We start from the raw sequence: 27,410 nt of genomic DNA, 5'->3' as shown, positions 1-27,410 counted from the left end.
TGCCAACGATTAGCACAAAAGCTTAATTACCTTGTCAATAATCATTTTGTTGCAGAATGGGCCACCTTTGCTCTGGGCCCAGGTCATGGTATTCAGCTGAAGTCCGGCCGCCTGATGATTCCTGCCTATGCTTACTTTATTGAATGCAAACAATGCTTTGGACACCTCTGCCAGACGACCCCTCGCGCCTTTTGCTTCCACAGTGACACCCATGGGCGAACTTGGCGTTTTGGGGAGGCTGTGCCAGGACCAGAGAGTGTGGAGTGCCAGGTGGTGTCTGTGGATGAAGAGGATGGCACCAACGTACTGTACTGCAATGCCCGCAGCCCTCTTGGCTACAGAGTGCAGGCCTTGAGTCTGGATGACGGGGCGGTGTTTCAGGAGGGGCAGCTAGTGCCACGGCTGGTGGAACCCCGAAACGGTTGTCATGGCAGCGTAGTGGGATTCCCAGCCCCTTTACATCTCCTTAATTCATTCAGTAATCACCCCAGTCAACACAGTCGCCCCTTGAAGCATCGTTGGCCCGTTTGTGGATCTCAGTATCAACCCAATATAGCAGCAAACATCTCTCCTACTAATTGTCAATCTTCTGAAGTCTCAGACTCACCTTCAAACACAAATACTGACTCTTCAAATTTTCTAACCCCCACATGGGTAGTGTACTGCCACCCCACGTGGAATACAGCGCGCAAAGATCTAGGTGTGTTCCTGAGCCTCTTTCCTCGAGATCCAGACAGCTGGCGTGGTCCATGGGTCATTTATGATGGACCAAGTGCTTACTCAGACGTGGCCTACTTAGAGCTTTCACCATCTCCAGGAGCTCCACCTGCAGTGGCCTTTGCCTGTCTGTTTGAGTGTGGCACTGACTCCGCCTACGATCAAATCTGTTTTAGCGTCTTTACACTGTATGAGCTCATAGATCACCTGCCTCACAACGTGCAACATGCGACAACCAGCAAAAAGGAGCCGCAAACAATCAGAAGTTATTCTGACAACTCCACAACAAAGGCAAAGAAGAAGAGAAAAGGCAAAGTGAAAGAGCTGTGCACTGTTCTTTAAAAAGCCTCCATTATCATAAAGTGCTCTGAATTTAAAAGACTGGGACAATGTTTGCCATTTCATCCAATTTTGTCCAAAAGAAATGGGCACATAGAATTAAATGTAATTTTATGTTGCTGTGATGCAGTTTAACAAATGAGCTGTAGGCGGGCGTTGGCTGTCAGGTTAAACAAAGGTGAGGTGAAGCTAGAAATAACATTTTACCTCAAAAACAACAAATGCTGTGTTGTTAAAAAAAAAAAGTTGTTAATGCTGCTGCACATATGGCAGAACACTGCTCTGTTCCATTAAAAAAGGGGTCAGTAAAATTCAAAGGTCCGCAGGCTGTAACAGCTCAAACATTTGGTCAAAATGAATTACATTTTCAGGGATAAATTGTCTGGCTGTTAGTCATTGCAAAGAACAAGCACAGAACTCAATTGAACTTTGGATGTTTGTACAGATGTTTTAACAAATTGCCTCACACCCAACTTGTTTGCAACTGTGTTCTCTAAACAATATGAACAAACCATGAAATAAATTCTATATTTCTAAGATGTGTGCGATACCATATGTTTTACACCTGAAGTACACGGGGTATAGAACAAACCCTGAAATGTTCATTAACTTTAAGATCGGCAGAAACTTTAGTAAATGCTTTTGACCCGACACACCTACTTTTAAAATCTAATTATTATTATCATAAAAAATGATACAAACTCCAAACACACAATCTTGTGGAGTACATAAATAACTCTCACAGCTTGAAGTTTGACGCACTTCCAAGGTGGTCATGTGGGGCGTTCTGATGATTTCACATGGAACGACCAGCTGTGCTCAATCTCCTGTCTTTCCGATCCTCCCGGTCTTGCACAACTCTAAACTGGAGGAGGGACTGTTTCCTTTACTTCTCTGCAGTTGCTAGCTAGATACTTTTCAACAATAGCTTTCGAATAAAATATGACTCCTTGGGTCATAATTTCCTTCGTACTGTTAACATGGACAATGGGGAATGCGAGTATTACGGAAAAGCCTGAAGACGTAATGGACAACAACATTCCTCCTGCCACAGCAAAGGTCAGCCAAACTTTGAGGAGTCTGGTTTTACGGCTCATACGTATCAACAATGGAAATGTTTCAGTGAAATTTTCTTCAAGCTTCTTGAAAAACAGTACGTTTTACTACTGATTTAAGTCAAATTACATATATTTGCCATGATATTAACATTTTGTACATAGTACAAAATCCAACATGCGTTCAGACAAAACAAACCTTTGATGCTTTGTATGATAAATTATTTAACATTGCTCGAATGAGTGTAATATTACTCAGAACAACCCTATAAGTATTTTTTAAATGGGGCAGAAGACCTGGGAAGGGGGGGTCTACAATTTAAAACATGGTACTTTATCAGTAACAGATAAAAACGTACATTAATTATGAGAAAAATAAATTATTGTCCAACAGTTTTGACCGAGAAGGTTTTTTCAGTTCTTCCATTTGTTCTTTTTCACTGGGAGCTGACCTGTAGCTTCTAAGTATTTGTGGCTAAGTTCTTCTTGTGTTCCAGGCAAACAGGGCTGGTATCGACTGTAGTCCATTGTGTACTCTCCTTTTCCCTAAACAAGGAATTGCATGTAGAATAAATATTTTAGGAAGTTGTACATAAATGTAAGCGTCTAAACACCAGTAAACCTACCTCAGTGCAGGAGCGAAGCTCAGTGGCATAACCAAACATGTCATTGAGAGGAATCTGTGAAAACCAGTAAACAGCCGTTAAACTGGTGCCTTTTGTTGGGTTCATCATATTGCAGGTCTGTAAGTTGTACGTACATCAGCATACAAAGTGAAGTATCCCTCTGCCCCGTCCTGTCCGGTGATGACCCCATGGCGCCGGTTGACTCCAGAGATGACCACTCCCTGAAACTCTTGTGGAGCCACTATTTCTACTGCCATGATGGGCTCCAGAATGACAGCAGAGGCCTTCTCCATCGCTGTTGAGAAAACCAACCTTATTTAAACCGTGACGAAAAAAAAAAAAAAAAATGTGTCAGCGAGATATCTTTTTCTATTTTTTACCTTGTTTAACAGCCCCTTCTCCTGCACGAATGAAGGAGAGCTCATTGGAGTCAACCATGTGGTTGGCTCCATCCTCCAACACGAACCGCACTCCTGAGATTTTGTGTCCGCTCAGAGGCCCTTTTTCACAGGCGTCTCTGAATCCCTGCAGAAGGACAGAGGGTCAGTGTCTAAGACTCCGTGTAATGAAGACAAGTTGGGAAAATACCTTCTCCACAGCAGGAACAAACTGTTTTGGCACATTTGTTCCAACAGTCTGATCTTCGAACTCCAGCTTAGTGAAATGCTCCGATTCCAAAGGCTCAAGGACGCCGATAACTTTACCGTACTGCCCAGAGCCACCACTTTGCTTCTTATGGGTGAAGTCAAACCTACAGGGCAAATTAAACCACTGGTTAGCAATGCTTTTCTATCCATGACCCCTATTTCATCAGAGAATATCTCAATTTGTCTTATTATGAAAAACAAAAGCCATTTCATTTCAACGACAATACAGTATTATCCATACAGCTGACGAGTATGAATGTTCAGCATATTGACTGAACCTGCACTGGGTTCAGAAGGTTTTCAGATATTGTGCAGTAGTCTGATTCTAAAATCAGTATCGATAAAAACCTTGACAGAAGATAAAGTGACATTCCTGAACATTCATAAAAGTCTGTGGTGATTCACATTCATTGCCTGTTATACAGAAAAGTACAGGCTCTACACAAGCTTGAGTGAAGATATTATTAAAGAAAAATACTATATAAAAATAAATAAAACATAAATTATCCGTATCAACCCTCAATGGAAAACATACAGTATATACTTAGGGTTTTGATTAGTACTTCCTGAACACAATGTATTCCATTCGATTCCACTCCAAACTGTGCATGTCTCTTTAAATATGGGCAGGGCTTCAAGTCTAGGAAGTGGGAAGTGAAGTTTCCACATGTAAGAGGTGACAGAGGAAGATTCGGAAGTTATTTCAACCTGGCCAGTCTATCAGAAGACAACAAATACAGGTCGAGGTGGTTTTACTTTATGTCCTCTTTTCTATTTAACCATTACATGTTTAGCGTCTATTCAAAAGTGCTTGGGTCTAGTTTCTTATCAATGCAACACTGCAGTTCCAGCCTCCTGATATCCTGGTCAAAGTCCTTTTCACCTGTCCTTTTGTTGTAAACTTTTCTCCATTAACGCTTTACATTTCACAGACTATTGCCGAGGAGGCTGTGGAGGATGCGATGGAGACTGGAGAGCTGAACCCCAATCACTACCCGGCACAAAGAGCGGCCAAGGTTGTGCTGCACTACATCAACTCTCACTACGGCTCCCCATTTAAAGTGTTTATTTTACAAAAGGTCCACAGTGGAAACACAGAGGTAAGGACATTTTCACTGACGACTATACCGGATTAGATACTATATGGCTATTAAAACTCTACCTGTTGTATTTTAGGATGTGGCCAACTCTGGGAGAAAGTATCAACTAGAAATCTCAGTTAAAGAGATGCTTAGCAATGTAAGTAAAAATGAATAGTGTGAATTTTATATCACTTTAACACTGATTTACTTTGATTTTTGACCCAAAAACTATATTTGTTGCAGTAAAGGGTTGGAAATGTTCTGGGGATGTCACGTTTTAACGGCCAACTAAAGAATCATTACATTATGTTGTAACTTCGCCAGTTTGTCTTTTAGTTGCTATAGTAACACAGTATGCACCACACCTTTGACAAACTCAGTACAATAAAGCTTGTCAAAACAGGTCAAAATCTGACATCTGGCATTGGTTGCGCATTCTATACAAAGCTATATGATAAAAAATTTAAAAAAATGGAGGGAGAGAGTTATTCTTCACTCTTCATTGACTTCAGTGATTCTGCTGAGTATCTTTCTTTTTTTTCTCCATTCGTCCGGTTAGGTGACATTTATGGGCATCTACTTCATCTTGTGTCTTTGGCTTATTTTTAGAGCACTCATAAATGCACGGCAGAAGTATTGTTTCCAAGGGGAGAAAGACAAAGTTCACCTGAAGTTCAAGTATCGTGTGAAGAGTTTGAAAAACTGAACACAACGAAAGATGACGAGGCTTTGTATCAAAAACTGAAGACGAGCACGAGCATGCTGTCGGCACAGAACCTGCCTGGTATGCACTGGCTTTTGCTTTGAAAAATGGTAATTGTTGTTTAATATATGCTCTTTAATCATGTCTGCCTTCCATCCTAGATAGTCACGGTCGCATAGATCCAGAAATGAAGCCCATCAGGCACCTGGGGATTGTGGCCTCCAGCTTCATCATGCTGCAGGAGTCCAATGAAAACACACTGTATAGCATGGCTCAGGTCGGCAATGTCACACAGCTGGTACGTCCTTTTTTTTTTTTTTTACTTTTGGAGCTTTTCATTATGTACAAAAACATACCTGCATTAGTATTTTAATTCATTCATTCGTTTACTTGTATGCACCAAACTCAATTCAACCTTTGCACTTGTATCGTATGTAAAGCGCTATACGATTAAGATTCCCTTCCCTAAACTGTCCTCCACATTTTGACCTATTCTGAGAAGCTGTGCCATTGATTTGATGACGTACCGTAAGCTTTTAATGAAAACGTGTATGGTTTACATTTATTAGCTTAAGAGAGACAAATCCTGCTGCTGCCTACAGAGGGCCCTCTGACCAAACAATGAGCTACAAACCAACACAGTCCTTGGCGATAAAGTGCCCAAAAGTGCGTTTTAAAGACCCAATCATGTAGGATATTTCCACTGTTAAAGCTTTAGTTTGGTCGCTCCAACATGTGTTTGGCTTTTGTACATCTAATCTGACATAACTATGATTATAAGCAGTATTATTGTATGTTTTGTTGTTAGGCCACCGACACAGATGAGTTGAAGTTTGACTATTTTGTTCTACTACACGATATGGTTTCACAGGTACTTGCTCATTTTCAAATTTATTTAAAGGAATAGGCCACCGTTTTTACATACTAAGATATGCTCTTACCTCACTTTAAAGACGTGTTAATATATCCCCGTCTGGTCTTTGTCCGTGCGCTCTGCCAGGCAAACGGAGCACATACGCAGCCTCTCCCACATGTCACATAGCTCCAAAAAAGCTCACGATAGAAGCTACCAAGCTCTTCCACGTGTTCCCTATTTAAATAAAGTTACGTGAAGTGTTTTGATGCGAAGTATATTTACACAGAAATGTAACATGTCGATTTTATAAGCAAATAAAAAGGGGGACTATATTGTGAGGCGTAATGATACGAGGAGCAAAACGTCCGCGCAGTAACTCCTAAAGACTTCCCCCGCTCACTTCCGTCAATAACCTTTAGGAGTTACTGCGCGGACGTTTTACTCCTCGTATCATTACGCCTCACAATATAGTACCCCTTTTTATCTGCTTATAAAATCGACATGCTACATTTCTGTGTAAACATACTTCGCATGAAAACACTTCACGTAACTTTATTTAAATAGGGAACACGTGGAAGAGCTTGGTAGCTTCTATCGTGAGCTTTTTCGGAGCTATGTGACATGTGGGAGAGGCTGCGTATGTGCTCCGTTTGCGTGACAGAGCGCGCGGACAATGACCAGACGGGGATATATTAACTCGACTAAAGTGAGGTAAGAACATATCTTAGTATATAAAAACGGTGGCCTATTCCTTTAACTGTGAAATGTTACATCATGGTCTTGTCCCGAATGGCAGCCTTTACTTACACTTTTTGGGGGCTTTTTTTTTTTTTTTACAGGACATTTTGCGCTGGAACCTTCAGATCAGCTGGTCCCCTCAGGAGGGGGTAAAAATACTACAACAGGAGAAATTGCCCCACTGCCATGAATGTAAAATGCCGCCAGCCAGCGACTAAACTTGCGGTAAAACAGAAGTGTTGTTTAAAATGTATAACAATAAAAGGCACTTACGGGATAGGGCTGGCGATCGTCTCTCTGAATGCTACTTTGGGTTTTCCCATCACACACGGACAGTTGTATTCCCGATCCATTCTCTGAAATCACATCAACCTAGACTGTAACTAATGTTTGGGAAAGTGATCGTATTATCTCATGTACATAATCTATGTTTGTTTCATCTGCCCCCATCAAGTAAATACAATAAACAAGCACTTTTTTAACTGCAACGGCACCAAAAGGTCTCACCTGCGAGTAGATTTCTAAATGCAGTTCTCCCATTCCTGAAATAATCGTCTCTTTGCTCTCTGTATCAAAATGCACTCTAAATGTTGGATCTTCTCTGGTGAAACGGTTGATGCCTTTGGAGAATTTATCCAGGTCATTCTATTTAAGAAAAAAAAAAAAAAGAAAGAAAGAAAATACATTTTGTTTTGATTCAAATATAATATGAAAAAAGGGAGTACAAAAAAAACATGCATACCTTGTTGACTGGTTTCATGGCCATGGAGATAACAGGTTCTGGGACATGGATTGATTCCTGTTGGACATTCATCATTTATATTGAAAGAGCCATATTCGAATTAAAAACCCAGACAATATGAAAAACAAAAGCATAGAAAGCACTTACCATAGAGAGATTTCCACTGGACTTGGATGTAAAGGTGTCTCCGCTTGCGCAGTCGATCCCAAAAAGAGCACAGATGTCACCGGCGTAGACTTCATCGACATCCTGGCAAAAATAAACACAGGACATCCGATGTTTTAATGACAACCAGAAACGTCACAAACAAGCCGTCGCTGGTGGTTTAATTGACGCGTGTGGAAACTACTGACGTGCACACTTGGCAAATCGCAAAAAGAGGAACCCAAAAATGCTGTCATGTTTCTTTCTCCAATTTATCACATACAGCGTGTTCAGTGCTTCGTTCTCACCTCCATCTGGTCAGCGTGAAGCCGCACGAGTCGCTGCACTCGGACTCTTTTGCTGGTGCGAGTGTTGTATATGTATTCCGCCTTCTTCAGACAACCTTGGTACACGCGCACATATGTTAACTGACCGAACCGTCCTGCCTGGAACGAAAACACAGAGAAAAAAGTTAAGTTTGACTGCTGCAGATCTCTAGATTTCATAAATGCCACTGAATAGTACCTCAAGTTTGAAAGCCAGACCCACAAAGGGATTAGCGGCATCTCTTGCAGGGTCCATAAGAATCTTAGATGACTCACTTGTACCTCTGCCGAGCAAGCAAATAAGAAGGGTATGACTAACCGTATTTGTGTCCCCAGATACAAGACATGCTCCATTATCAAATCATAAAGCAGAATGAGCCCCATGCTTAGGGTTGCCCGATCCTGTGGCTAAAACCCCTCTTCCACCATCCCATCTCAAATCAAGTCTTCATAGGATGATCGAACAGGCATCTAGCAGTTAAAGGGGCTAGATGCAAGTTAGCCAAGTTTATACTCGCTACTGCCACCTCAGGTCATACGTGTAACTGCAGCTTCTATATTAAGCTCATGCATGACTGCAATTTGGACCCTAATTAACACCTTTCTGAGTGACAGTGCAGAATTTTAGAGGCAGTTGTGGTGAACAGGTCTGAAGAAAATACATAATTTTAACATTTTTAAACTCTGTATAGTCCCTTTAAAGCTCAGTGATTTAATTCTGGAGGCACATGTAGCCAAACTTGTGCATGCATATAAGTGTTATCCTACACAGGTTAAGGCAACTCAATTTCAAATGTAATTGTAACGCCTCTTTTAAACCTAAGGGGGTCATTCATGAAGACAGGTGCGAAACAGCGAGTGCAAGCTGTATGCTAGAATTAGGGCCTCCATTCTGATATGTAAAGGCTGTCCCTCTGCTGCTGATCCACTTTTGCATGTGCTACTCGTTTTTGTGAAGGACATGCTTTCTAAATGACCCCCTAAGATTACAACCTAACAGTACTTCTAGTCGTGGCAGGAATAATTTGACACTACATTCAGCAAGCGTCATTAATACTTACTCGTCATTGTGTATTGCATAGTTGTTTACTTCAGTTGGATTGGGCAGATAATCCAAAACGGCATCTAACAGAGGCTGAACACCTTTGTTCTTCAGGGCTGTTCCCACTAACACTGGGGTGAAAAGACGCTGTACGGTGACTCTACGGATTGCAGCCTACAAAATAAAAGACATATAAGGTTAATATTTTTATATACATGGACCTAACTTTTTTTTCCCCTTCATAATATTACATGGCAACGACTGGCTGATAGAATTAGGAAAACAAATTAATTAATGGACAAAATGTTTAAATTAACTTAGTTGTTTTTCTAATTATTTGCTTGAAATAAATAAATGAATATAATAAAAATTGAAATATCGCAAATCTTCCTCCCAATTACAAACCTTCAAGTCATTATTTGTCGGGATCTGTTCTTCAAGAAACATTTCTCCCAAGATTTCATCTGTGTTAGCCACACATTCCACGAGCTCCTGTCTCCGCTCTTCTGCCTCAACACGAAAGTCCGCGGGAATTTCATCATAACGAATAACCTGACTGGTGGGAAAAAACAACGTTCTATCAGATCATAAGCATCTTTTTTTAGACATTAACGTTTTAAGCTCAAAGCTCACCCAAAAGGTCCATCAAAATACATGCTTCGTTCCTCGATGAGGTCTATAATGCCCTTCATGTTTCCCTCCAGGCCGATGGGTATGCTCACAAAGGCAGCATTATGATTAAGCTTTGTTCTGCAAAAGAAAAAACAGAAAACTAATTAAATTGCTAAATCTGTAAAAAATATATAAATGTGTTGTAATAAGAGACTTTACGATTTGACAACACATTCTTTTGAATATGATATACCTCATCTGTTGCAAAGCTCGATAAGGATTGGCACCCAATCGGTCCAATTTGTTGATAAATGTGAGGAATGGGACATTGTAGCGCTTCATCTGTCTGTTGACTGTCATGGTCTGACACTGAACTCCACCGACTGCACACAGAACCAACACAGCTCCATCCAGGACCCGAAGAGCCCGCTCCACCTCAATAGTGAAGTCAACGTGACCTTGAGGAAAACAAAAAACAACACATTATAGTTGTCATAAACGAGCTTCTGCTGTAATGAATGCCTGAGAGCATTAACAGGTACCTGGTGTATCTATTATGTTGATGTTGTGGTCTTTCCACTCGGTGTAAGTCGCAGCTGATTGAATAGTGATGCCCCTCTGTCTCTCCAGTTCCATTGAGTCCATAGTAGCTCCAACACCATCTTTTCCTTTCACCTAAGAAAGATGCCTTCACTGACTGCTCCACAGCACAAAGGTTTATGAAAGTATTACCTCGTGAATTTCTGCTATCCTGCCGGTGTAATAGAGGACGCGCTCTGTCAGTGTGGTCTTTCCAGAGTCAATGTGAGCGGAAATCCCTATATTTCTGATCCGCTCATTGGGAAAAACACCAGACGAACATGACCGACAGCTGTTGAAAAGGATCTGCGAAATAATCAACAGCAGATTAATTTAATACACAATTGCAGTGGATAAACTGACCGAGCGGACAGTGACATTGAGACCAAAGGCGCGAGAGCTTGTTATGAAAGATACCTTTTTCAAAGTGACACTTCTCCGCGGTGAAAAATGATGATTCGCCAATGCCAGGCTGGCTCTTAAGACACTCATCGCTGCTACACACCGTGTCCTTGCGTTTTACAGTTTACACAACACCCATGTAGTTTTCGGCCATCAGCTCCGTTATTACATAGATGAACGCGGCTCACGCGCCGGATCCAGACCAGAGTCTACTTCCGGATGTACGACGGAAAGCAATTTAGTCCAAACAGCAGTTAAAGCGAAAGCATATAGATCAGTGCTGCCCGGCCCGGATATATGACACAAACTGGAAAGTTTCATTATGTGAAGTTCAGTTACTAAACAGTAATGCTTAGGTTGTAGACAAACATGTGTGTAAGGAAAGGTATGATATGCTGCTTTTACCCCAACACTTGAATGCAGCTTTCTAAAATCCCAATGGGGCGTGCACGTGCACATGTGAACCTCCTGTGAACAGCCAGTTCTGGTAAAAGTTTGGTTTTATTAAATGATTGTTATTTAATTTAAGTAATGTTTAATATTAATGTGTTTCTTCTTTGTTTTAGCTCGACTGGGTCTGGGATCAGTGTTCAAACAGCCAGCTGAGACTGCCCATTATTTTTTTTGAGAGTGTTTCCTCTTTTTGGTGCCTCTTCTACAAGATCAAGAAGCATCGCCGCACAAAACGAGCAGAGCAGAAGCGAGGCATATATTGCTTTTCTGAGCCACTGCGGTAAAAACGATCTAACTTCACGGGGTCTGTGGGGTAAGTGATCTCATTTTATTATTTCATTATATTATGAATACTATAATTGTTTATTTATTTGTTTACAGTTCTGTGTTGTTCTGTGTTTGACTACAGTTGATATTGAAGTATTTCCTGTTGATTTTTGTTTATTTTTATGTATAATGTAAAGGCTAAATAAAATATAGGTTACTAGAAATCGTTTAATAAAATATACTTTGTATAAATTATCCTTCTATATGGCCACCAACACTTTTGTGAAATAGCTGATGATTGGAAACCATGTCCCCACAGACCTATAATACGAATGTAGTAACATTTAGGTTATTATTGGATTTCATAAGAATGTGCTCAAAAATCAGTGAGCTGTTCTTTCCACTGTTATTCTTCCTGTCTCATTTCCTCTCACTGAGCATTCCTCTTTGACTGAGTTTCCTAAAGTCAGAAGTGGACAAATATAAATACACCTCTTAAACATTATCATTAGGCCTAAATAAGGAGTGAGACTTGGACATGGTGACAGTATTAAAAATACAGTTAATCAACAGATCCATAATTTATTCCGTTTTTCTAGCCCACAAAATGAACGTACAATCTGGGCCGTGCTCTCTTGCTGTTATTACACCATAAAGAATACGTGCTTTGTGAAACATTATCTTGTAAACTCACTGACTGATATAGTTAATTATGTGTTTGTTTTACTTCCAGTTTATGAAGACAGGACATGCTTCTTCAGGATTTCCGTGGCCTTTTAACTGGACACAGTGACTAACGGATTACGGTCATTGATGTATAATTACATTAAGTCACAGTCATCTGATTTAAACGATCCTTAAAGAACCACGAAGGGCGTGCCAGACGCACTGTTACTACTACGGCATGCGGGATGGGTCAAACTCCTTCAGAGCTCTCTCATCGCACTGGCAGCTCTTGCAGAGCAAAATGGAAAGCCAGCGAGACGGCACAACGCCTCCGTATCAGCGCATTTAGGAGCAAAGAAAGGCGACTAGGCGAAGACTTGCAACGATATCCGATGAAAAAGAAATCCCTGACGTGTTTGGGAAGGAGAAAGAGACACTCGAGTCGGGCCGAAGCAGATTTGGACAACGAAATAGGCGCTGAGCAAACAGCCTCGCGCGGCGAGCCCAGAGTTGGAAAGTTACCGAGGGATGAGTCTGTGGCTGAGGCCGGACAACGCGTATCACCTCCTGGTTTTATCGACTCAAACCAAGGCCTGCAACATGACAGAAACGATACAGTTCAGCTCGCAGTGAACAGAGAGGCAGCCGCTGGCCCTTCGGATGCGTCACGTTTGGAAACGCGCAGCGGAGATCTCAGTGGTGTGGGCTGCTCAGAGGACAATGCCTCGGTACCTTCGACTAGAGCCATGGAAAAATACTCTCCGAGTGGAGACCAGCAGCACCGGGCAGTTTGTGAGGTTAAGAAACTAATGAGTACCAGCGACAGCCCACTCCTCACTTCTGACAGAAGTTTGCCTAGTGTTCGTACTGATCAAGCTCTGTGCAGTGGACGGCCTTGTAAAGAGCTGACTTGGGATACAATGACAAAATCCGATTGTAGTGTGACTGGTTCATGCCTTCCTGCACTGGCACGGGATAAGAAGTGTCCAGCTGCAGCAGAAAACCAAAAAGACTGTGGCCCTACTCATCAGACTCCATCAGAAGGCCAATGTTTTCCAGGAACAATACCTAAACTCATTATAACTAGAGACCCCAGCTGTCCACAGGAGAGGCCAGGGCTGTCCCTCAGCAGCGGAGGATGTCTGGAGCCTCGGCCTGATGATTATTCTCCCTGCTCGGACAGTGGATGTGGAGGCTCCCCTGCCCTGATGCGCTCCCCCAGAAAGCTGTCCAACTCCTCCTCCATTGGCCTCTCCTCTGCCTCTTCATTTGAGGAGTCCGAGGATGACTTCACTGGGAGTGACATCGAGTCCAGCCTTTCTCCTGGACGCACATCTTCTTTGTGTAGTCCTGAAGATGGCTCAGGAGTGAGTATCTATTACTAGCCCAGCACTGCCACACTCTTATTAAATGGTTTACTGACATATTTCTATTTGGCAAATATGCAACTATAAACAATGCCATGAGTAATATTTTAATGCATGTCTACTTACAACAAAGTACAGTGCCCAAATAAAGCACACAAGAAAATTGCATCCACAATTGTGCACCAACATTTTAAGTAAAAGCTGTGAAACTCAAATGGCTGTTTGCTGCCTGAGTCATGTGTCATGCTATTACAGCTGCCAGCTCAGCATGATTCACAACCTGTGTCTGTGTGAACCCTGCCCAGTGCCCAAGTCTCCTCCTGAAGAGAGATTCCTTTAAACTTTCCAGATGGGAGGCTGAGGTGCTTCTCCTCAGGTCACTGAGGCAATGTAAAGAATACGACACGTCTTTTAACAACAGGATGTCCTCACAGCACACAGACTTTCTCGTGTGAACCTCGAATGCTACAATATCATCACAGTGTCCACTGCCTTTGCAGGTGCACACATATGAGGCCAGAATGGATGAATGATGTGCCAATTCACCATTACTGTAATCTGGGATGACCTAATGTAAAAAAGTTGGGACATTACTCATGCGGGAAACCGAGGTCATGTCATACCCTTTTCACAAAACATTGTTCTGTAACTTCAGATACTGTTGTGTTTGGCTTGTAGGTCGTACACTGTAATGTCATAGCGTAATTTCAAAAGGGTGTGTGGTATGTCGAGTACCTAAAGCTGTATTACAGTGTCTCCTGGACAAACCAGTTATTAGCCTGTGAATGGAAGTGACGTGAGTAGTACTTGCTCACACATGCACATTGAGACATGTTGCCTGCAATACCTGCAGAGTTCACTCTGTGTCATGGAAAACCAGTTGCCTGGCAACATCACTTCTATAAATGGTAGTATTTTTAAATTTCTTTCTGACAGGCCTCTGCCCTCTAAAATTTCAGTGTGCATTAAATTCATCTGCAGATGGATATTTTTAGATTTTGCACGTTTGAACTAAATAAACAGATGAAGTGAGGCAGCCGGGTGCTGTTAAAGAGAATTACGCATTTGTCACAAAAAAATAATAAATAATACAACACAAATACTCATTCTCTAAGACCACAATTGTACATTTGTTTATTAGACATGTATGTAGCAGTCCTATATGTAACTCCCACGCCATATTTACATGAGAGCATAGAAAGCTGCTAAACTTGTATTACACAGTTTAAAGCCATGATCCAAGTACACTCGCTTAGCTTTACTCAAGACGGTTAGAAAGTTATGTCATTCTGCCATTGCACTGCTTTGAGAATAATCGGCTCTCGTGTGGAAGAGGATGTGGTTTGTATTATTGGTAAAGTGAAAGAGAGCTGTAGCTTCGACAGTACTTGAAAAACAATGAATGCACATGAAATTGCTGGAGTTGTCGATAGCAGTGGTCTGACAGGTCCTGCATTGTCACACTGTGCTGTAGATGTCATAGTATTGGGGAATTTGTCAAGTCGACAAACAACGGGGACAGCCGGTTGTCCCTGCCCCCATGCTGTGTGTCTGTCATGAGGGTATCACTGTGGGGGTCAGAACAGGCCCTGTGGGGTTCAGGGGATGTGAGAGACAATGGTGATAGAAACCTGCCTGATGTAAATGGATTAGTTACTTCGGGGATAGAGTGTATTGTGTTGTAGGAGGAGAACAGGACAGTTGGGAAAAATACAGCATTACTCTGTGTCGAAGTCTGACAGTGTCCGATTGTGAAAGAATATGAGGGTCGTGTGTTGAAACTGGAGATTCGGAATTGAGATCATCAGCTCTGGAGAAACTAAGGGATTTTGTCTTCATCTGAGTGAGTGCTTCAGTCCTCTTTATTTTGGAGAAATTACTGCTTTGTTTATTGTCATTGCTGCACCTTTGAGGAACCAACGTGACCTCCTTATCGAGACTGAGAGGACTTCCTTAATCTTTATTCCTCTTGTGAGAAATTATATCACCTACGCCACTTGTGACTCTAATTTGTCCTATATTAAGCTTATAAAGAGGCAAACAAACGGTGTCTTGATGTGACACTGAAGCTGCTGTGAATCTACTGTGTGGACCCCACCTGGACTGTCATGTTTCACTGAAATAGACTCTCAGTGAAACCGTAGATCGTTTTGAGTGTATTGTTATTCACTGAAAACCAGCATAGTAACATTGGCTTGATCATGTAATTGATAATTCAGCTGGAATTACTCTTTCAACATTACAAATACTTTGGTGGTCTGCAGACTTCATTGTTGTTATTAGTTGATAGGATGTTTAACATGATAGGGAGTGAAATGCTGGGAGAGACATTCAGCAAACCGGTGGAGTCAGGACTGTGTGACTCTGTGGAGGTGTTGAGCCAGGGCGCCACAAAACCCCTTGACCCTTGATTGTTTTTGTGGGCAGTGTTAATTTCGTCAACTAAAATATTTAGTCTTAATTTTAGTCAAAGTGATATTTTTGCTGACTGAAATTGGACAAAAACTAAATTAAAAGTTTCTCATGAGACTAAAACTATGAGTAAAATGTCCAGATATTTTATTCGACTAAAATAAGACTAAATTAAAATGAAAAGGAGAGACTAAAATCATCCAAAGTTACACTGATAGTCTAAAAGAGCCTCATATCATTTATATTCACTGCCAAATGATCAGCTCTGAGCTTTGTTCAAGTGGGAGCAGCTCCATGAAGCGGAGGACCTTGATTAAATATGATTATAATGAATATTATAAATGCAAAGTCGACTAAATTTGTCTTAAATTTAGTCGACTAAATTTACAATTTTAGTCGACTAAAACTAGACTAAAACTGAAAAGATTTTTTTGACTAAATCTCTAAAATTAAATTACATTTTAGTCAAAAGACTAAAACTAAATTAAAATATGTTGTCAAAATTAACACTGTTTGTGGGGAGAACTCAATAAAATGTCTATGCATTCACTGATCAGCTGGCACAGAGGAGAGTGACACTATGCACAGAAGGCACAAACCTTACTGCTAGCTGTTAGGGAGACCTGCTTTGTAGAGAGGAGTAAGAGTCAGTCTGGTAAAGCTATTAGAATAAAAAAAACAAATTTACTCTGATGCTCATGGCTGAATGTAAACACGGCTCTATTGGAATGAAAGCTCACAAAATTCAGCATAAAATGGGCGTGTTCTGAAACTGTATGTTCACCCAAACCGATTCTGTAATCCTAAACATAAAAAATAAAAAATATGAACATACAAAAGTCCTGCTTCATTTTGGAAAACAATATTAGAAGAATATTTAATTACAGTTTGCACAGTGCTTGCGTCGGTGCTTATCCAGTCATAGGATTGTGTTGTGACAGTGTAGCGTTACAGCTGTGGAAAGAATGCATGTGAAGTGCACAGGGAGAGGCCACATGTAAACATGACAGGGGCAGGCGTCAACTCACACCATAAAATCAATTCAGTTTCACAATTATGTCCTGTACTTATTTTAACTGCTATTTACTTAATGACCCCTGTAATCATTTGCATGTGATAAACAATATAGGACGACTATTATATGTAGCAATGTTCAATGTAAATTAACTGCTTGTAAAAGTCACTGGACATGATTCACTGTATTTATCAATATTTATACAGGAGGGGCACAACTACAAGCCACTTATTGCAATTTCCCACACACTCAGCTTTAATCATTGTCATTGATTGCGTCAAAGTCCCTCTTGCACACTGTCCTTGTTCTGGTGTTTCCCAACGCAGATAACCACTACGCACACACACTGCAGTACAGAGACAGTACAGCTCTGTTTTACAACACCCACCTCAGCCACTTTAGTAAATGTTTTATGAATGGGCTTTGTCACGTACTTTATGCACCTGGCCAATGTCTACCTCGTGTGTAAATATGTGGACTGTACTGGGAGTGTTTCTTTGTGGAATAGTCATTAGTGAATAGTCATTTTGCCGCTTGTATGTGTTCACTAGGGCTAAGCAATATATCGGCAACTTATTGTTACTAAGTGACGCAATGTCCATATCATAAGGATGTATGGATTTAAGGACTGAGGTCTTCCATCTGTCTGAGATGTGGACCTTTGTTTCTAAAGCAACCCGAAACAAAATGTGTGGTAACTTAATAATGTGCAAAAGTTCAGTTTTAGTCGTGATTTTCGGCTTATTTCGGTCCTGATTTAGTATTTTCTTAAGTGTTTTGACACAATGGATGAAAAACAAGCTTAGATGCAAGATTTTACAACATTACCAGCCCAGCACAATAAAGGCTTTTTAGAAAATGCAAATAGAGAATTATGATGTGGGAGAACAAATATTGCAAAAGTAGACATTTATGTAATATTGTGCTGCCCTATGCTCAACGCTTTATTAAGAAATAAACAAGAAGCTTACTGTTCACCACAAATATGTTTAAAAGACTTGACGAGTGTCATATTCTTGTTTTTTTCCAGACTAAGTCCTGGCATAAGTTGAAAACCATGGTTCACTGGTCGCCTTTTGTCGTGTCCTTCAAGAAGCGATACCCGTGGGTGCAGCTCGCTGGCCATGCGGGTATGCAATGCAGAACTTACCTTTCCTCAGGCATTTGTTTTATATGCATTATTATGGTTTTAACTGTGCTTGCCTGCCTCAGGGAACTTCCAAGCGGGGGACTATGGCCGTGTGTTGAAACGCTATTGTGAATGTGAGCAGCAGTGTCTACAGAAGCTCAAGGAAGACGTCCTCCAGCCGTATGTCCCTAGTTATTACGGCGTGGTGAAGAAAGACGAGCAGGACTATAATGTAATGGATGACCTCCTGGCAGATTTCGAATCCCCTTCGATCATGGACTGTAAAATGGGCAGCAGGTAATCCGGACGGGCAAGCACAGAAAACGGCAACACTAACGTTCATCTAAAATTGTAATGATTTTTCTCGGATTAGAACATATCTGGAGGAGGAGCTGACCAAAGCCAGAGAGCGTCCCCGACTACGGAAGGACATGTTCGACAAAATGATTGCAGTTGATCCCGAGGCGCCCACCGCGGAGGAGCGAGCGCAGCAGGGCATCCTCAAACCCAGATACATGCAGTGGAGGGAGACGCTGAGCTCCACAGCTACTCTAGGCTTCCGCATAGAGGGCATCAAAGTGAGCAAGACAAAATGAACCTTACAAAAACATTGCTTCTTTGCCCATTTTAGAGTTTTGACACCCACTTTAGAACATCGAGGGGTTTGTTTTAAATTTAATTGTGTATAGGACAAACTTGGTGAAATGTATTAAGCCCTTTTACTTTATTTGTTCACATGTATAGAAAATGAATCAGGTCTTGAGTTGTTTTTTTATAATCCCACTAGTTTTAGTTTGCACACAATTTGTCTTGTGTTTCTAGTCTGACCAGTCTGGGTGCTGTCAAAGATGTGGCTCAAGCACGTTTTTATTTGAACAATATAACCTGACATCTGTTTTTTCAACAAACATTTTCTTATGCCTCATAGAAAGCTGATGGATCCTGCAACACTAACTTTAAGAAGACGAAGCAAAAGGAGCAGGTGATGAAGGCTCTGGAGGACTTTGTCGAGGGAAACACTAAGATTTTGGTGCGCTTGTGGCTGATGATTTATCTGTGTTTTAAAACGTTTGGGAAGCAGCCACAGTGACCATTGCTCGTCTATTCATGTTTCAGAAACTCTACCTGCAACAGTTGGAGGAGCTGAAATCGGTGCTAGAAAAATCTCCATTCTTTCGGACGCACGAGGTAAAAAAATGTTTAAAACAAAACAAAACAGTATTTCTCAACAATTTCCTCAATTGGCTGACGTCTCGCTGTTTCTCCGTTCCAGGTCGTGGGCAGCTCTTTACTTTTTGTACATGATGCGTCGGAGAAGGCCAGAGTGTGGATGATTGACTTTGGGAAGACCGTTCCTCTCCCAGAGCCACACACGTTGGACCACAGGACGCCGTGGGTCGAGGGAAACAGGGAAGATGGCTACCTTTGGGGACTGGATAATCTTGTCGACATCTTCACCACTATGCTTTCACAAACCTCTTCAGAGGCAGAGGAAAATAACATTGACTCATCCAAGGCCGACTGATTTGCACAGTGGTACACAATACATTATTCCTACTCACTTTTAACAGCAAGCCCGCTTTGTTTTATGAACGGAACTTGCCAAAGGGGACTTGAGGTTAGGCAGCTTCATGTCACAAAAATATATGCAGGAAAATGATGCCTACGCCTTGATTTTTGACAAAGAACGAAAAAGCATTCTTCATCTCATCATCTTATCCTCTGGCACATAGATTTGTGAGGAGCAGTGTTTTTCTAATGCTTTCTATGAACTGTCATTTATGCAGTGACACTACTACAGTCAAAACCATGTGTTGCCTGGTGTGTAAATACATTTAATTATAAGGCACGTTTATTGTTTATGCCAATTTAAGATCCATTCCATTGATGTGAACTGTTGTTTTTTTTTATCCAAGGAGTTCACTCAAGTTTAAAAAAAAGACATCCCAAAGTATCTCTAAAGCTGGCATCAGAAGGTTTTTAACGCCAGTTGGTTTCATTTTTTATAAGCAGCTATACACAAGTTTAGGAGATTGCAGCCATCTTTGCAAGGAAGCACAGTGGATCTTCTCAAAGCCATTGAACAAACGAGTAGTGCCTCTGCGTGTATCAGTTGTAAGCAGTCCTGGGTTTACTCGCGCACTATAAGCACAGTAACAGACTTACGAAGCTGTTGACCAGTGTTTCTCATTTTGCTGGGAATAAAATGGTGAAAAGCTTGAAACTGAATGATCTGTTTAAGTCTGCGTTTGATTTGTGAAGTTTGTATTAAGTCGAAACTGGAAAACTTAAGTTATATTGTAAATAATACACAAATACAATACAGCATTTGGTTTTGTTAATGTTTATAAAGTGTTTAAGTAGAAGTTTTCTATTTGAGCAATTTACAAGTTCACATCATTGCTCTGTAAATAATGGGAGTAGGGCGAAGATATGTTTGTGTGCCTTCCCCATATGTGTATACAAAATTACAAATACATGGAAGGGACATGGTTACCGTCTTACATTATGGCACATGTGAGGTAGTAGTCAGTCAATTTTCTGGGAGCTCTCATCAGATCAGAGAAACGGAACAGAAGAAATTTGTTTTTCTACTGCTTATTCATTAAACGCCAACTCGTTTTGACTCCCGAAGCCAAGGAATCTTGACAGAGCACACACACAGAGCACACAAGTGCATGAAAGATGGCCAAAAGGCATGTCATGTGAGTCACGAAACACAAAATGTTGGTGACTCAAAATGACTTGAATTGTGTAAATATTTTGCACAGTTTATGTATTGAACCATTTTGTCTTCCACGTGATGCAAATATCACTGACATGCCCTTAAAATATCTCACGCATTTGTAAGTTATGTCCGGGACAAAGAGTCCTTAGAAAGTCAAGATTGATTAACTGGATAACAGAAAAGATTGAGCCCAACCTTGCACTCATGGGCAAACAAAGACGGTGCAACTATAATGATCTCCTTCATTCAGTCGGTGTTGAATGGTTGTAGCAGCAATAAATACAGAAAATTAAGATATTTTCAAGCATTCCAACATTCAGTCCATACGGGAAAATCCTTCATTGTCAATTTAAAAAAACTACAGTAAAACTTCACTTTTACTGTGACCTTGTATGAAGCAACACTGCTTGTCCCAATAGTCCAGCCTCCACCCCTCCTTCTGGAAGCACATAGCGGGTCCCATTGTTTTCCTTTTGGGGGTCCATCATCCGGAGCTGCTCGTTGCTTTCAGCGATGCAATCTAAACTCCATATCTGATAACGGAGGCTCTTGCCCTGCTTAGCCAGTATGTGCACCTCTCTGGGCTGTGAAGTGCTTATGGGACAGGGGGAGGCCTCAGTCGGCAGGTACAGCCAAGAAAGAGATGGATCAGGCTGAAGATGCAGGGTATTTACACTACCCAGGTCAAATCCGAGAAGAACACCTAAACATAATTGCATGTATTTATCACTCAAAACAATAGGAATATATTTAGAATATTTATTAATAGTAAAAGAACACTTGATCAAAAAAGATAATGCCACCAACCTGATGCAACTGCCCAGTGTGCTTTCTGGCCACTTCTTTTACAAGGTGCATGGTTAAAATCCTCATCATAACTGTGTTCTCAGTCAAAGATGTTGAACGTGTGCATATTTTAGGTACTGTACACCTTATATGTTTGATTGCATGTTTTTGAGAAGGATACGGTATGAGTACAGGCTGACGGTCCCACAGGTGTTTTATCATAGACACTGCATTTTCATCCCGTAAACCCCCAGATAACAATTCCACCTTGCAGCAACATGCCTCCTCTGCTAACCGGGCCATATTTTGAGCTAATGAAAGAGAAACACTTGTCACTGCACAGAGTATATTATACCATAATACACACACAATAACTAGTACTGTGTCTGTGTGACGCCACGACTAAAATGAAGTTACCTGAAAACATTTCTCCTTGAGCAGTGTAACCTCTGTCCACTGCTGTCTGCGTAACGGTGCACATTTCAATATTCATCGGAGGTTGACGAAGTTGAGCAGCCATCCACAGTGCCACCAAACCGCACCTTAAAAGGCAAAACATTGACAGTTGCACCTTTAGAAAATGTACCTGGTAATGATAGAACGGACACTGAACTCGTTTTGATCATGTAAAAGTCCTATTTGTTTTCCATACTGAGATATGTTCTTACCTGAGTTTAGACGAGTTGATACGTACCTGTCTGGTCTTTGTGCTTGCCCGTGAAAGAGCTTGGTCGCTTCTAACTTCACCCCGTTTGGAGCTATAGGAATACATTGTGAGTTGCCAAATGCTAACAACTTCTTTGGTCTTCTTCCGTGACTGAGGGCACGCACAAATACCAGACAGGTACGCATCAACTCGTCTGAGCTCAGGTAAGAACATATCTCATGTAAAAACGGCGAACTATTCCTTTAAGCGGCAGCAGCAGCAGCAGATCAGTATGGTGATGTAGTAAAACAAACTTAAAAGTTTAAACTAAGTTCACAAACTTACTGTGGACCATCTTGGATAAGGGAAGGTACATAGGCGTTCACCAAAATCCACTGCAGATCAGTCCTAAAACTGGGTTACAAAAAAACATAATATCACATGTAGCGATTTATCTTTGAACCTGAGGTATAAAATAATTGTTATTGTTTATTTGTCGCTGTAGAGATACTTAAAGTTAAGTAATTTGGGGGATATTGCTGAATGTTACTTGGAGATGGTTCAAAGGCAGCTGACAACCAGTAACCAACAATAACTTGAGCCTAGAGCTGCAGATTGGTGGCAGGGGGCAAACTATTTGAATACAAAAGAGTTAAAGGAAGTATCTCCTCAGCATCACCTGCTTTCTCGCTGGCTGAGTAGTAAGCGAGCCTCGGTGTAGTCACCCTCTACTGGAGTCTTGCTGCTCGCTATGGTCTGATAAAGCTTCTTTTTCTGAGCGTTATCTGAATGTGTTGGCAGGCCACAGGCAGGCAAAGGAGGAGGGGGTGGACAGCATTCAGTCTGGGACATTGCAATGGGCTCCTCTGACCGTACGACTGCAGAGAAAATATACAGTTTTGTACAAGTACATTTGTAAAGCAAAGAAGAACAGTAACCTACACCTACCTTAGAGAATTGTGGGCTTTCTTGGTGATTACTGTTCAAGGGCTAGGCACAACAAACATATTGAATTCAGAGTGTAAAATCTCATACCTGCAATTATTAAAACTAAAAGAAGCTAATATAAATACGAACCCCGCGGACATGTTGCTGAGCTCATCTTTGCTCCACTACCACCTTATTTGGCAACACGTCGGGCCAAGCAGCGCTCTTCAGTTGACGTTATATCGCCCTCTGCTGACTGCTTATCCTCTAATGATCGTGTGTAATATTGTAATAAACATACACATAAAATACGATCTGTAATTAAAATAAATAGTTGTAAATAAAGCCTTTAACAATGTATAAAACTTACTCGAAAGTAAAGAAACACTCACGGGAAACGCTTCTTCGCCGAAACCGGAAGTAACCGGTGCGTCGTTGAACTAAATCCCCGCCCGGTTCTCCGTTCATTCATCGCCTGACCGCTTTGCACGGGGTGAGGTTTCTTTCGTCGTTTTCGCTTCTTTTGATTGTTTGTTTAACCATTTCTGTAAAGTAGTAAAGCGTCTTCAAGCCACTTTGCTACGGCGCCACCACACAGTTGTAGGTAAAGAAGTGGGAAAATGCCGCGTGCCCGATCGTGTTAACGTTTCTTTGCTAGGCTATTGCTAATTGCTAACGAAGTCTGTTTCAGTCAACTATTGTAAGGCTTATTCAATTGTTCTGTCATCCACAGGTAATAATGGCAACCACAGATGTACGGCTAAACCATACAATATACATAAACAACTTAAACGAGAAGATAAAGAAAGATGGTACGATCAAACTTTTTTTTTTTTTTTTTTTGGTGTAATCATCCACGTGCTGTACGTAATATTCACGTTGTACTTTCTTGTTTCCAGAGTTGAAGAAGTCGCTTTACGCTATCTTTTCGCAATTCGGGCAAATTCTGGACATCTTGGTTGCACGAAATATTAAGATGAAGGGCCAAGCCTTTGTCATTTTCAAAGAAGTAAACAGCGCCTCCAATGCTCTTCGGTCGATGCAGGGCTTTCCGTTTTATGACAAACCAATGGTAAGAGCATGTCACTTAAAAGTATGGCAAAGTTATGTTTTCAAAGCCTATTGCAATGACTTTTTATTTTCTAGAGAATTCAATACGCCAAACAGGATTCGGACCTTATTGCTAAAATGAAAGGAACCTATGTTGAGCGAGACCGCAAAAAGGAAAAACTCAAGAAGCCAAAACCAGAGGGATCCGGAGCCAAGAAGGCTGCTGCAGCAGGAATGGCTGCTGGTGTACCAGGAGCAATGGCTGTAAGTCAAATAATCACCTTCGTTTGTGCAGTAGTTGCATAGACTGCAAATTGAGAATGACCTAAAAAAAAATGTCCCCCCCGACAAAGGCTCCCCGTATGATGCACATGCCTGGTCAGCCACCCTACATGCCCCCTCCTGGTATGATGCCTCCTCCTGGCATGGCACCAGGCCAAATGCCTGGTGCAATTCCTGGTCAGATGATGCCTGGACAAATGCCACAACAGGTACTGTGTGCCCTTATGTACCATATTTACGCTATTCCAATATGATTGATGACTTATTATTATATTATATTAAATTGCAGGTGTCAGAAAATCCTCCAAACCACATCCTCTTCCTCACCAACCTGCCTGAAGAGACCAATGAACTTATGCTGTCCATGTTGTTTAATCAGTGGGTGTCGCCTCTTTGTTTTTTAGTTCTGGCATTTGTTGCCAAGACCAGCTTCATTCTTGTTTGTGCTTTCAGGTTCCCGGGATTCAAAGAGGTGCGTTTGGTCCCAGGTCGCCACGATATTGCGTTTGTCGAGTTTGAGAATGAAGTACAGGCTGGAGCTGCACGGGAGGCTCTTCAAGGCTTTAAAATTACACAAACGAATGCCATGAAGATCTCTTTTGCTAAAAAATAACGACCCACTTGAAAACTGACTTGGTTTTTTTAGTTTATTTTTTTTTATATATGTACAATTTTTCCCACATTTTTGTAAAACAATTTTTGCGGATACAGTAAGTATGAGTCTGTAAGTATACACGCTCACTCAGACTGTTTGTTTTTGTTGTTTTTAAGCATTGCACCCAGAGTCTGGTCTCCCAGACATTGTACCTGGAGCTTTTTACAGAGTCATTAAAACAGTTTTGACAATGTATGTGTGTTTTTGACTTTTGGTCTGTTACAGGTTCTGTCACGTTTAAATAGGAAAGATATTTTTTTCCTTTTGTCAGGTTTTTACCATGTGTTACTAGAGTAGCCCAAGAAAAATACATTTTCACTCCCCTTCCCTTTGTAAATGTGTAAATGCCTGTCATTAGTTTGGCAGTTCACTCTTTGTCCTCCAGTGTTCTCATACTGTTGTAATTACAGTCAGGGCTTAATCTTATTTCCCGTTTTGGAGAAAGCATTCAATTTGTAACTGATTGGGGAACTATTTTTGCATGATTTGAGGTTTGATGGGCTGATTAGCCACCAAGATGCCATGAGCATGTGGGTGAAAGTGACATGCCTCCAGCACCATGCCCTGTGCCTTTCCATTCATGTCATCTGTTATTGACACAACGTATATGAAGAGTTTAATTGCAAAAGCAGATATCTCCATTTTTATTTTTTATAGTTTGGGATACAGTCTTTATCCTGCAGCCAGGGATAATTGTTACTGCACTCAACAGATGCCACTCTTATGAAAACTAAGAACCAGTGACTTTGTTTCCAGGGCACTGAAACAAGTCTTCTGTCGAGTTTTGTCAATGCCACTGGTTTTGCAAATGAACTGTGTATATGCTGTATACAGATCTACGCAATTTCAATTTGTCCACTAGATGGCGACAAATGAATGAATGCAATGCCCACTTCGCCGCCAAACGCTATTATTTTCTAACCTTTCTTCAGTTCAGGAGAAAGACCTATTGTTTAGGCTCCATCATGTACCTTTAGCCTTGTGTGCGCTTATAATTTGCGGCAGTTGGTTTTGATTCAGTCCTGTCTGAAGGTCACTATGCAAATGAACTGTAGGCTCCTGAAGAGCCCTCTGTTCTGGGATGGGGTCAGCACAAAGTGCCAAGCCGCGGAAACACCAGCGGTTGTCAGGGAAGGTCTTGAGCAACAGTGATGGACCATGCGGAAAGAGAGGGGGGAGTTGGGGCAGAATATCATTAAACTGGCTCCAATGAAGACCGCACATTGTAGGGACCAAAACTTTGGAAAAATTGCCGCATTTTAATAAGATACCAAATGGGCAACACTTTTCCTTTATTTTCGAGTCGGGCATTTATTGCAACATTCTTAGCTTAGGCTTAGACTTTATGTTGGTTTAGCCACAAAGCCTATGAGGGGCGAAGAAGTTACAAAAACGTCGAATACTGGAATAGGCGCGTGGGGTGAGCCGCTTTGACGTTTGGGTATAGCCTACATAAGGGACTGAAAATGCCATTGCCGTTTATGTCCAACAAAAGGCGGAGGTAAAAGCGAATAGGAGTAGCCTAAATGTGAAACTGTGTCACCAGCGACGCTTCCAAACATGAAGTTAATAAAATAGAGAGCGCGCAGCCATTTACACTAGAGACGGATATTCCCTGCCTCTGGACACACCCTCCGCTCTCGCGCTCACTCATTGTTTCCCACGGAGGCAGTGGCCGCAAGGTTTCGTCGGATTGACAAGTGACTGGGCACCGCTCGGATGAGAGAATGGCTAAATGAAATCATCCTGCTGCTGGACTCAACTTTGAATTTAAAAAAAACAAACTAAGTGGCCTCTTTTTGTCACGTGTTTTCCCTGTTGGGTCCAGACTTGTGAGAGTTGCGCCTGTTAATTGGGATGAGAGTTCAAGTGAAGTGAGCCGCCAGATTGGACCTTTAAAGCTTCTTAAGGCAGGTGGTGGGAGGAATCGCCTCGCTAGGAGTGTTTATGCCCAAGTGGAACTAGGACAGGGTGGCAACAATATTTGCCTTGACTGGACAAAACTGCGAGTAGGTAGTTCTCGTCATGTTTTTCCTGAACTGGACGTGATGAAGTGGAGCTAAGTGCGGAGAGGACTGCGGACCGTGGAGAGCGCACTATTGACGCAGGGATGGAGACTCTTGGAGCACATGAGGGACCGCGGATTCATTCGTGGAACAGGACCATAAAAATTACAGTAGAGCCAAATACGGGGACACCGGGCCCTAGGGGACACCTCCACCTGCAGCGGACAGTGATGTTCTTGGTGGTGCTCACCATACAGCCGCAGGTAAGCCACCGATTAGGCTATGGTCTATTCCTGGACCGCACTTAAAGCTCCCACGCTGACTTTTGACTGTGCTTAATTTCTGTGCACATCTGCGTGTTAACAGACGTGTATCAGCAGCGTTTTCTGTTGTGCCGTCTTCATCAGCTTA

General features: G+C 41.6%; 6 protein-coding genes across 6 annotated transcripts in view; 4 read left to right on the top strand and 2 right to left on the bottom strand.

Annotated features, from left to right (window-relative positions):
- Positions 1-2,164: 2,164 nt before the first annotated feature.
- Positions 2,165-10,824, bottom strand: gfm1 (G elongation factor, mitochondrial 1). Its single transcript, XM_079556709.1, has 18 exons — positions 10,626-10,824; positions 10,362-10,514; positions 10,172-10,304; positions 9,883-10,087; positions 9,651-9,767; positions 9,423-9,573; positions 9,037-9,191; positions 8,175-8,259; positions 7,958-8,095; positions 7,653-7,754; positions 7,506-7,562; positions 7,271-7,408; positions 7,037-7,119; positions 3,326-3,488; positions 3,118-3,262; positions 2,872-3,032; positions 2,738-2,791; positions 2,165-2,657 (listed from the first exon to the last, which is right to left on the bottom strand). Exons 1-18 carry the CDS (start codon positions 10,698-10,700, stop codon positions 2,526-2,528), a joined length of 2,247 nt encoding a protein of 748 aa, XP_079412835.1. The 5' UTR covers positions 10,701-10,824; the 3' UTR covers positions 2,165-2,525.
- Positions 4,078-6,981, top strand: lxn (latexin; the record flags this gene model as incomplete). The annotated part of the gene is made up of 7 exons (XM_079565407.1): positions 4,078-4,130; positions 4,317-4,484; positions 4,561-4,623; positions 5,076-5,250; positions 5,331-5,467; positions 5,978-6,040; positions 6,865-6,981. Exons 2-7 carry the CDS (start codon positions 4,347-4,349, stop codon positions 6,979-6,981), a joined length of 693 nt encoding a protein of 230 aa, XP_079421533.1. The 5' UTR covers positions 4,078-4,130; positions 4,317-4,346.
- Positions 10,825-12,092: 1,268 nt separating the features above from the next.
- itpkcb (inositol-trisphosphate 3-kinase Cb) lies at positions 12,093-20,223 on the top strand. Its single transcript, XM_079558856.1, has 7 exons — positions 12,093-13,363; positions 17,821-17,920; positions 18,003-18,216; positions 18,293-18,497; positions 18,848-18,949; positions 19,036-19,107; positions 19,193-20,223. Exons 1-7 carry the CDS (start codon positions 12,242-12,244, stop codon positions 19,442-19,444), a joined length of 2,067 nt encoding a protein of 688 aa, XP_079414982.1. The 5' UTR covers positions 12,093-12,241; the 3' UTR covers positions 19,445-20,223.
- Positions 20,224-20,317: 94 nt separating this feature from the next.
- Positions 20,318-22,953, bottom strand: actmap (actin maturation protease). Its single transcript, XM_079576082.1, has 6 exons — positions 22,759-22,953; positions 22,425-22,493; positions 21,851-21,975; positions 21,615-21,744; positions 21,455-21,525; positions 20,318-21,350 (listed from the first exon to the last, which is right to left on the bottom strand). The coding sequence occupies exons 1-6, from the start codon at positions 22,929-22,931 to the stop codon at positions 21,025-21,027; spliced, it is 894 nt and encodes a 297-aa protein (XP_079432208.1). The 5' UTR covers positions 22,932-22,953; the 3' UTR covers positions 20,318-21,024.
- A 477-nt stretch (positions 22,954-23,430) lies between these two features.
- snrpa (small nuclear ribonucleoprotein polypeptide A) lies at positions 23,431-25,179 on the top strand. The gene is made up of 7 exons (XM_079578840.1): positions 23,431-23,499; positions 23,740-23,818; positions 23,906-24,078; positions 24,153-24,320; positions 24,410-24,547; positions 24,628-24,716; positions 24,792-25,179. The coding sequence occupies exons 2-7, from the start codon at positions 23,746-23,748 to the stop codon at positions 24,949-24,951; spliced, it is 801 nt and encodes a 266-aa protein (XP_079434966.1). The 5' UTR covers positions 23,431-23,499; positions 23,740-23,745; the 3' UTR covers positions 24,952-25,179.
- A 1,297-nt stretch (positions 25,180-26,476) lies between these two features.
- LOC306961048 (uncharacterized protein) overlaps positions 26,477-27,410 on the top strand; it is a gene marked incomplete at its 3' end in the record, with an annotated part of 39,640 nt that continues 38,706 nt past the window's right edge. Inside the window, exon 1 of the mRNA XM_079553656.1 lies at positions 26,477-27,262. Coding sequence (XP_079409782.1) covers positions 27,104-27,262 — 159 coding nt within the window. The 5' untranslated portion in view covers positions 26,477-27,103. The remainder of the gene's footprint in view (positions 27,263-27,410) is intronic.

Source organism: Gobius niger, assembly GCF_951799975.1.
Source record: "Gobius niger genome assembly, chromosome: 1".
NCBI lineage: Eukaryota > Metazoa > Chordata > Actinopteri > Gobiiformes > Gobiidae > Gobius > Gobius niger.
Note: the sequence above shows the minus strand (reverse complement) of the source record. Positions and strands in the feature narration are given on the sequence as shown.